Consider the following 10,699-nt stretch of genomic DNA (forward strand, 5'->3'; position numbering starts at 1 on the left):
ACTGAGGAACTACGCAGCCCTCCGCAGCTCTGACATCCGCAAATCTGAACCTAGCCTTAGACATAAGTGAGTACACTATATACTAAGGGACTGTGCTATACATAAAAAGTGACTACACTATATACTGAGGGATGGCGCTATACATAATAAGCGAGTACACTATATACTAAGGGACTGTGCTATACATAATAAGTGACTACACTATATACTGAGGGATGGCGCTATACATAATAAATGAGTACACTATATACTAAGGGACTGTGTTAAACATAAGTGATAATAACGTCTTCCTCCACCTCCTCTTGCTTCTTAATCCATTATAAATCCCCTTTTATCCCTTCCCAATCCCCCACACCCCTTATTGTTCTCCCCCCCGCCACATCCCATTATTGTCCTCTACCCCAACCCCATCATGGCCTTGTCCCCCATCACTCCCATCATTGCCCTCCTGTCACCTCCATCATTGCCTTCTCTCCCATCACTCCCATCATTGCCCTCTCCTCCACCTATACACAGACACACACAGCACCATTCACCTCTCAGCACTTTCCCTCGCAGCGTTACGCACGCATGTACACACACACACACCACTCATCTCTACACACACACACGTAAGTTCACACACACACAGCAGACAGCGCATCCACAGCATGATCGTCGCCGGCAGCTTCCTCTCACTGGCACAGCGGCTGCGGTGCTCAATGATGATGTCATCCAGCCCATGCCGCTGACTGCTGTGTGAGACAAGAAGCGCGGGCAGGAAGCAGGACGGATCACTGCAGCTCTGTTGTCATTTTGTTTTGTAGGCAGCGGAGCTGCAGGGATCTCTTCCTGCGCGTCGCACATGAGGGTAATCTGGCCAGGGGACCAGCGGAGCCTCTGGGCCGGATAAACAGGCCAGATTGCCCTCATTATTACCCACCCTGCAGGGGCCCCAAGGAGCATCTTGGCCCTGGTGCAGCCGCACCGACTGCACATGTGGTATGTCCGCCCCTGGGCACATGTGAACAATTCATACGCTGACATAATATCTCCATAACTGTAATGTTTCCCAACACAGACTCCTACGGATGATTCCGACATATGGCCCTGATACACGTGGAACCCCTTGGCTACAATGTTAAAAAAAAATCATATACCACATGGGATACGTTTTTGTGGTGCCCCCTCTATAGTCTATTACATTTGCCTGTAGAGTTAAAGGTGTATCGCCAGAATTGATAGTAATCCCCATCTGTAGGACAAGGGATCGCTGGGGTCTGACCACTGAGAAGGGTCTGCAGAGCTATGACTTGACCGGACCAGGGGCGTGCATACTTAACCTCCGCTCCACTCATTGTCTATGGGGCTTTTGGAAAAAATACAAGTGCAAAGCTCATTTATTTCTACCAGGTCCAATAAATGCAAGCGGAAGTGTAGTATTCTGGGGATCTCCGGGGGTCCGAGCAGTCAGAGCCTGAGCGATCAGCACGATATATCTTATTCTCTGGATAAGGGTCCAAAGTCATTTCTCAGAACACCCATTAATGACCCAGACATTTTTTTTTTTTTTTTGCATTTTAATTTTTACCTCTTCTTCTAAAAGCTTTCTTCATCGACATAGACGCATAAGGTAAGGACTTGATTTTTTGGCGGGACGAGTTGAGGTTGTGAATGATACTATTGAGTTAACCAAAAAAATGTCACGTGGTGAAAACCCTGGAGCGGTGTGACGGGTCTTTTTGCTTAGTGGGCTTTGGGATGCATGTGACATTTTGATCATTACGGCATTTTCTGGTTGACGTGCCCAAACGGTAATTTCGGTGTTTTTTTTTTGCTTACTTCTGTTAGAGATGCGACATGTATAGCACGACGTTGTGTGATTCATCTGTGCTCCAGAGCCCGCTCCATACAGCTGACGCCATGACGCCATAGTGCACCTCGTTTGCCCGTTTTTTTTATGGCTGTCACTGTGGACAGGGTTTGAGCTTTCCACGTGTTGTCAGCTAATTCATCATTCTCCATCCGGAATGGTTTTATGTACACCTGGAATTTGTGTTCCAAGTTTTGTGTCGTTTTTAACCAGACATGAAACTTTTGGAGCTAAAAAGTCTAAATGACTAAAGACAAAAATAAAGAGAATTTTTGGTTTTGTGCCAAATCCATGAACTGTGTACGCCATTTTGAAGAATTTTGTGCCAAAAAAGTTAATGAATACCACAAAACACAAAACAAAAAAGATGATAAAAAAAAAGGCGAAAGATGGAATTTGGGCCATCACGGACCCGCGTCCGTCTGCAGCTTTTTCATTTAATGGATGAACGATTCTGGTGGAAAACATCTGCAATTACAAACATTTAGACTCGAGCGCTCGTCTTTGCTTTTATTTGCTCCTGTCGTTTTGGGTTTACAGCTCCTGTGCAGCGCTATGTGTTTCCATGGTTACACACTACCCCTACTCTGATCCTGCTGTGATATGAGGCGGAGGCTCAAACTGAACTTAGATTTAGTTGATTTGCGACTGTAACGACATCATTGCATTTGATCTTTTGTCACTGAAGACTTGAAACGTGAGAAAATTGCTGTCACCAATAGCAACCAGTGAAAAATAAAATCCTCCCTCTGCTGGTTGTCTATGGGCAGATGACACGGTGTTTCTCAGAAGCAGCGACTCCCACTCCCGTCCTCCTTGGTCTCCATACTAGCTGAGTGTACACCCTGGTTGCTTAGCAACAGCAGTTTGACTCATGATGACGTATGCGTTCCAACACCAAGCGCGCCGCCTTCTGGTTCCACGCATGCGCAGTATGTCGAGTGCGCGCAGACGCTTCCGCCAGTCAGTTCTGCGCATGCGTGTCACAGGCATTTCCGTTTCCGGCTGACTGGTACAGACAGACTGAGGCGCCGCCGGCGTGTGAGTGTTGTGAGAGTCCGGTCTTGTTTGTCCGGGATGAGCACCGAGAAGAAACCCCAAGTGGACCTGGGTCTCCTGGAGGAGGACGACGAGTTTGAAGAGTTTCCTACCGAAGGTGAGGACCAGAGGCGGAGGGCTGGCGTGAGGTTGAGGCCTGGGGTGACTCAGGAGGATGGAGGGGGTTCTCCTCACAGCTTAGGCGCACCTGGATTAACCCCTTCATGCACCTCGTACTACACAGCAGTCCAAGCACCTGTTTCTGAGGTGGGACTACAAGTACCAGGCTGCCCTGTCACCCACCAGCAATGCAGTGTATGAGGGCTGGATCATAGTGCCATCCTGCAGCCGCCCGTCGCTCCCCCATATAGTTTTGGGGTGTCGATGGGTCGCAGTCAGCAGCACCGTGATGATCACCGATGATCCCACCAAGAACGACATCTGCACAGAGTCTGTAGGTTCTCCCAGTATTTATGTGGGGTTCTCCGGTTTCCTCCCACACTCCAGAGACCTAGTGATAGGGAATGTAGATTGTGAGCCCCGATGGGGACAGCGATGATGTCTGTAAAGCGCTGCGGTATATGGTGGTAACAAAAACATAGTGCGAGCGATGAAATGATCACAAGTCCCCGAAAGGAATAAGATAAAAAGTAAAAAAAATAATAAATATATAAATGTGAGTCGCCCCCTTGCACTTATCCGCATCCCAAAACAATCCTGTTCGGTGTCGCCCCCATCTGTAAAAAGTCAGAAAAGAAAATGATCCCTCCCATAAAGTAAACACCGTGATGAGAAATGAAGCCGTCCCAATGGCCGTTTTTCCAGAAATTGCAATAATAAGTTTGTGAACCCCAAAATGGCATCAATGGGAACATCAGCTGGCCACCCCCCAAAACAAACCCCCCCCCTCTACAGAAAAAAAGTGTTGGGTCTCAGCATTTTATGGTTGAAGCCCCCCTCCAGCGGTCTGTTATTTCAGTGTTGGAGTGATGCTAATAATGTAAGATCCGTGCACCTAATATTATACTCTCCACACGCTGATCCCGGCGCTGCTTCGGTCCCGCCACCTTGTGACTTCAACTTCTGACTGAACAGGAAATCGGAAGCTACGGACACAAACTCTGTGTCAAAGTCGGGGAGACACAGAACAAGGATCTCGTAGACTTACACTGAGGTGTGACCTCCGGCTCCTCCAGCAATCGTTGGAGCAACCGGCAAGTCGCAAACTGCAGGAGACCGACAGGATGGTGGCCATAGAAGGTGAAGATGGTGGCAGGTTAGTATGAGACCGGGGACCGTTATATTAGTGTCACCTCTATAGAGCTGCAATAAAAACAATGGCAGAACTTTTCTTCCCTTTCTTCAGTACAGGATATTGTAAGATGAATGGTGTCATTCAAAAGAACAACTCATCCCGCAAAAAAAAAAGCAAACTAGCTCTTTTTATGGTTACGTGGGCAGAAAAAGAAATAAGTTATGGCTCCTAGAAGAAGGAAAAAAAAACAGCGCAACATGAAAATTGGCTGTGTCTTTAAAGGGAATCTGTCAGCCGGTTGTCAGCATGATGTAGGTGTAGAGACACTGATTTTAGCGATGTTACTTACTGGCTGCTTACTGTCATTTTGACAATCCCACACCACTGATTGGCTGTTCTCTGTACGATGTATATTGACAGAAAGCTGCTAATCAGTGCTGGGGGAATGGTTGGACCAAGAGGCACAAGGCACCTAGTCCTGTAGTGATCTGCTGATAAAACAGTGATTTTATGGACACTGGAAAGTGATACATCACTGGAATCAGGGTCTCTGTCCCTACATCATGCTGTTGTCAGATTACATAGCAAAACCTGCTGACATTCCATTTAAGTGGTTTAAGAAGTGAACACGGTTTTATATTATACCGCTTCTAGGCGGAGATGCGATCGTTTGAAGCTGGAGGTTGCACTACAAAGACTTTGGGATTTCACGTCTTTTTCTGGGTGCTGTCACAGAAACCTGTCATAGTTACAGGTCGTCTTGTTGCATTGAGGATCGGCACTGGTTATGGGCAGGAATCTTACGGTCTTAGCCCAGTTTAAAGTGGGTTTTCCACTTTCAAGTAAGCGCTCCCAAAGCTACAGCACTCGCCCTCCCTGGATCCAGCATTGGCTCCCTGCTATTGCTCTAGATTGTATTTTGGCTGCAGCGGGGACATCGTGACTACAGCACACATAACCGCTGTAGTCAATCACTGAAGTTGGCAACTGAGCTCTGGTGTCAGAGAACACTTGGTATTAAAGGGATTGTCTTCTTCTTTTTCTTCTTTTTCTTCTTTTTCTTCTTTTTCTTCTTTTTCTTCTTTTTCTTCTTTTTCTTCTTTTTCTTCTTCTTCAACTTTCAAAATGACCCTATGGTGTTTTTAGAATAAAAAAAAATAAAGAGATACTCGGGTAGCAGACCCACTGCCATTCCTCCACACAGATGCTTGTGTCCCCCTGCCTTCTTCTCTCTTCCTCTTCTAGCTGGCAAGTCCTGACATCTTTCACCAGTTGACAACCACTGATTGGCCGCAACGGTTACATGACGTTCCCTGCTGGATGGGGTTGTGAGGATACTGGAAGGGAAATAAATTAGTTTCAGTAAAAAAAATTTGCACAATTTAATTTTTCTATTGATGGCTGCAGAATGGGTTAAAGGGGTTATCCAGGACTCTTCTTTTTCTTTAGGGCTAAGCACTTATCAGTAGGTAGTTGCTAACTACTTGACTGCTGCCCTTACAGCAGTCACGGACCGCTCCTGCCTCCTGCGATGCCCCTTCGACCCAGCAGTTCCTTCTCTTCCACTCTTTTCTGGGTCGTTACTGCCAACGTCATGTTGATTGAATACCGTTTCTGTGTATCACAGCAGTGAGCCAGCCGTCAATCATCATCATGTTGGCAATGATGTCCCACAGACAGCAGAAGAGATAGAACTGCTCTGTTGATGGGGTGTCACAGGAAGCAGGAGAATCGCCCGCATAAACGGCCTGTGGCTGCTCTGATCCGAGAGAGATCGTCTCATGGCAGAATAAGCATGTAGTTGGCAACTATTAGTCCCACAGGGGGAAAAAAATGAAGTCCCGGATAACCCCTTTAAATGAGTACGTAATTGGAATCCACCAGTGAGCTCACTCGCTTATGTCTTTTTATGTGCTCCTCTTATTTTTTTTACCACAGGCCACATCAAAGTTGTACGTGCAGAGATACAAAGCCAAAGATGATGCACAGTAATTTTTCTTGGAACCCAATTGCAAAAAATATTTTTAACCCCAAATATGTGCACTTATAAAAAAAAAAAAAAAAAATTGTCCCCAGAGATGGACAACCCCTTTAAATAACAGAAGCACACATTGTAGTAAAGACCGAGGTGTTGCTGCTTGTGCCTTTCACCCTTAATTCTGCTCTGATCTACTAATTTGATGTTATTCCATCCAAGAGATAGGCAATACATTCATTTTTTTTCCTTTTCGCCTTGGAAGATCCATAATTCTTTATTTTTCCGTCCACACTTTCTTTTTTGCCGATATAAGTTAGTCTTGAACGACACAATTCACTTTATCATATAATGACCTGAAAAATGGGGGAAAAAAATAAAACTGGATTTTTTTTCCATTTTTCTTTGCTTTTACGTCGTTCTCGCGCATAACACCCACTGTTTGGATGATTTTGTCCTCCACCCCTATAGAAAAGATGAGAAATAGCACGCTGCTAGCCACACTTGTATCCGCCGATCTGTGAGTGACAGGTCGGTGACTGTGCGCTCCCCACCTCTCAGCGTCACCTCCCCAATAATCCCTAAATAAACTATTGTCTCTGGTTTCACCTCCGGAAATGAATAACAGACATTATGATAGTAAAGTCATCTAATGCTTATAGTCTATAATTTATTGTCACGGAGCGAAGGCCACGCTGACATTGTGTGAGATCTTCTGGGCCCACGTGTTCTATAGACATGAAATGTTTCAGCCTTGCAATGAATGGAGCCAATGTAACCTCAGCTCCATTCTTTTTCAGGGGGTCCCATTGGTCAGACCTCCAGCTATCAGCAAGTGATCCCTGATCCTCCTGTATTGATTTCTCCACAGAATGGACCGGCTGTGACGAAGATGAGGATGCTCACGTTTGGGAAGATAACTGGGACGATGACAATGTAGAAGATGACTTTTCCAATCAGTTAAGGTAACAAAACACAAGATCTTTTGGATATTATTGGTGATCGTTGTCCGTCCTGTGACTGATAGTATACAAGTCTAAAAAGTTTAAATTATAAGAGACCTGCAACTTAACATTTTTGGTATATCAATTTCGGACCACTTTCAGGATCTCTGCTTTCTGTCAATGAAACAGAACATACTTGTTCTCACTCAGAGACTGAAAGTTGCCACCGCTGAGGATTATCTTCAGTTGTCCATCCACTGGAGCATTTCACCTGCTCTGGTACATTGTAACAAACCCTCTGGATAACGTTTTGTGTGGGGGGTTGTTCAAACCCAAAGATGAGCTAAAAGATTCACAGGGCCATCGGATCAGAGTTTAACGTCATTTTTTTTTTTTTTTGGGGTGGGGGGCATAAATTAAAGTAAAATCTATTGGATCCCTTTTGGGCTCACCCACAGGGACGACCCCCGCCCTCTCCCCCCTGCATACTCGTGATCAGACCTAATCTGTACATAAGCAGTAATTGTGGTACAGCCACTTTTAGCACGGTTTCCTGGTTCCTTTTGGCTAGGCAGTAGTCACTGAGCCACAACTAATAGTTGGGGAAGGGGCAGAAAGTCAGATATTCCGAAAACCTCTTCATGATTTGGTTTCTGCTCTCGCTCCTCTTTATGCTCAGTCATACCTCTTACATCTTGAAAATTTCTGTTTTTCAGAGCTGAACTAGAGAAACAAGGATACAAGATGGAGACGGCGTAGCTAGGAGGAACGCGGACCTTTGTTAATTATTCTTTGTTTTTACAATAAATACTTTTTGCCGTTAGATTCGTTCGCTGTCCCTCCGCAATAAATGGCGGTGTCCACTGCCACCAGGGCACGGTGCGTGATACCTTAGAGATTGCATGAAGACGCATGTACATGTATAGCTACAATGGAAGCAGCAGCAGGGATGGAGTGTTGTGACCGTGTGTAGGGCAGTGACCCCCGTGCACTTCTATGATGTTAGTAAGGACAGGGACCGCGTCTTATTGTGAAATAGGGAATGAAGACGAGTTATAAACGAAGAGTTGATGGGAGAGGCCACCACCTCCCTCATAATGCACCAGCAGAACAAAGTGTTTTAGGAATAATATATGGTGATCTTCTATAGGGAAATCACCTGAGGACAGTATGTGATAACTGAGTTTCATAATGCAAGTAACAGTCACAGCAGCACAGATTATTTCAGAAGGGAAGTATGTTTATTTCATAGAGAGGTAGTGATCCGACCACCCGTGTGCTGCACGAGTCAGGAGAGATAACGATGCAAACAGGATAATAATTACATAGCCGAAGCAGTTCGCACCACAGCAGCACAGAGTTTTTCAGAAAGTTAGCAATTTGTCCGATTTTAACGGTAAGAACAAACTTGCATGTAATAAGCAGAGAACTGGATAAGGTAAAAGGAGACAGAGGTTTCAGTGGAAACTGTCCCCAGCAGCACAGAGTGTTTCAGATTGTGTTGATTGATTCCATTCAGATCCAGGGCTCCGTTTTTGTGCTCCACCCTTGCTGTTAGACCGATCAGATGAGTTGTAGTTGTCGTCCCCCAGATCTGTCCCGTACGTCTGAATGGGGTTGTTTGCCGCATGAGATCCCATCGTTAAGCTCCCACAGTGCAGTCCTATTTGTGCGGAAAACTTGAGGTCTTCTCGTCTTGTAAAGTGATGGGTTATTGCTTAGGATATGCCATCACTTTGATCAGTTGTGTTCCAACCTCTGGTGCCCACCATTCTGAGAATAAAGAGGTTCCAGCATAGATTTAGCTCTGTGACCCTTGTGATTCCCTGCTGCACCAAGATTTTCACTATACAGTGAAACTGCTCAGTCAGTGCTGATGCCCTTTCATTACATAGATCGGTGGGAGTCCCAAACTAAGACCCCCAAAACCAAAAAGTGAGACAAGATGGGAATCTGGTATGGTTAAGCAAAAAGATTTGCAGAATCCTGATCCAGCAGCCAAGTCTGTAACCCATAGCAGCCGCACCAGTGCCCTGCGGGCCTCGTCCTACCTGCTGGGGTTACCAGCGCTTCTGGTTAGCAGGTCCGGATTGATGAATGCATTGTCGTAGCGCTGGGCTTTGATTTTTTTTTTTTTCCTGATTTTTTTTTTTTTTTTTTCTTTTTTTCTTACTCAATTCTAGGGTCTAATATGAGATCCATGTGTTCAGAAAGTTGTCTGGTATAGATGGCCCATTTTTATATGACCCTTAGGAAATTTTGGGTTCCCCCTATAAGCCATAGTGGCTACAAAGTATCTGTAGGACCCAGCACCCTATACACTACACAGATAAGCCAATGAGGACTCTGTAATACGTTAAGTTGCAATACGGGGATGTATGGTTTCAGCTTTGTGAATTTTTATCAGGAAAAAGGAAAAAAAAAAAAAAAACCCCACCCTCCTGCCGAACCTTCATCTCGACGGAGAAACCTACGTGTGTCGCCTGACAAGTTCCCAGCCACAGCAGTGCTAGCAAGGAGCTAAGAGAACCGTCTACAGACCCCGGGGAGAGAGGGATGGGGCCACGTTTTGCAATGAAATTATGGCCAATGGGTTTTTTCTTTTTTTTTTGGAACACATACCCCCCAATCCGCACTTCAATTACCCTCGTCCATAACCTCCATTACAGAGTAGATATATGGGAACTCCGGATGGGGTCTCTCTCCTTTATGCCGACGGCTCTAACCTATGCGGCCGCTCTGTATTCAGCCCTTGTGGTCATGCTCCGTGTGATTGCTGTTAGCGATTCCTGAAGAGATGGCGCCGATGCCGGCTAACTAATGAAACCTGAATTGGTCCCACCGCCGTTTAGCTCAGCGGGGTTAAAGATGGAAAAATAAAATATCTAATTTATCGGAGGATGGGAGGAAGATTGGATGTGCACAGAATACAATGTAGACAGGTGGATAAAAGCCGGATTGTGAGCCGGACCGTCGTTTCCCCTCATTAGGCGGCTGCCCTGGCACCGCTGTGCCTAATTGTGCGCATTTACAAATGTTGCTATGATCGCAGCTCAGTTAAACAGCGTGCAGGAGCCGGGCACAAAACACAATGCAGTTCCCTGCCAAAGCTGCAAACGTGCGGGGGATTGCACATAGGAGGCGTCTACAGGGATAACTAAATGGGTGATGGAAAACTAGGAAAAAAAAAACCTTGTGCATACCTTGCTCCTGTCATGTTCATCCTGTGCTTCCTGGTTCACAAAGAGAATTCAAGGATTGCAGTGTATACTGACATTTACATGAGAGATGACGGATGTATCTGAATTACGTGGTAATGATTTTTCCAGCAGCAAAACTCTGCGATAGGACCTTATAGTGTTCAGTCTGGGCTTCCTGGTTCATGAACAGAATGCAAAAGTTACAGTGAGTGCTGGCATTGTAGGTTTATGTGTAGGAAAAGAGCTTGTGAAAAGGAATCGGCTTCTTTATCCACTTACAGAATACATAGAAGGTGATGAATGACTCCGAGGCATTGCTCCAGCGCTGAGAACGATATGCTAATGAGGCTGGAAGTGCATTGGGGGCAGACTGGTGTATGGAAATATTCGATTCTTCACAGTCCCCGTCCCCCTTTACTCTGATGACAGCTTTAC

General features: G+C 45.6%; 1 protein-coding gene across 1 annotated transcript; it reads left to right on the forward strand.

The window, feature by feature from the left end:
- Window positions 1–2,822: 2,822 nt before the first annotated feature.
- Window positions 2,823–7,887, forward strand: SEM1 (SEM1 26S proteasome subunit). The gene is made up of 3 exons (XM_073582086.1): window positions 2,823–3,008; window positions 6,992–7,085; window positions 7,781–7,887. Exons 1-3 carry the CDS (start codon window positions 2,930–2,932, stop codon window positions 7,821–7,823), a joined length of 216 nt encoding a protein of 71 aa, XP_073438187.1. The 5' UTR covers window positions 2,823–2,929; the 3' UTR covers window positions 7,824–7,887.
- The last annotated feature ends 2,812 nt before the right edge of the window (window positions 7,888–10,699 follow it).

Source organism: Dendrobates tinctorius, unplaced genomic scaffold (genome assembly GCF_039654945.1).
Source record: "Dendrobates tinctorius isolate UK_male_01 unplaced genomic scaffold, ASM3965494v1 ptg000070l, whole genome shotgun sequence".
NCBI lineage: Eukaryota > Metazoa > Chordata > Amphibia > Anura > Dendrobatidae > Dendrobates > Dendrobates tinctorius.

Bases quoted from the DNA above. Each gene is read 5' to 3' on its own strand.
- SEM1 (XM_073582086.1), top strand. From the start codon at position 2,930: ATGAGCACCGAGAAGAAACCCCAAGTGGACCTGGGTCTCCTGGAGGAG. The intron at 3,009-6,991 runs GTGAGGACCAGA...ATTTCTCCACAG, and splicing joins TGAAGAGTTTCCTACCGAAG to AATGGACCGGCTGTGACGAA. The intron at 7,086-7,780 runs GTAACAAAACAC...TCTGTTTTTCAG, and splicing joins GACTTTTCCAATCAGTTAAG to AGCTGAACTAGAGAAACAAG.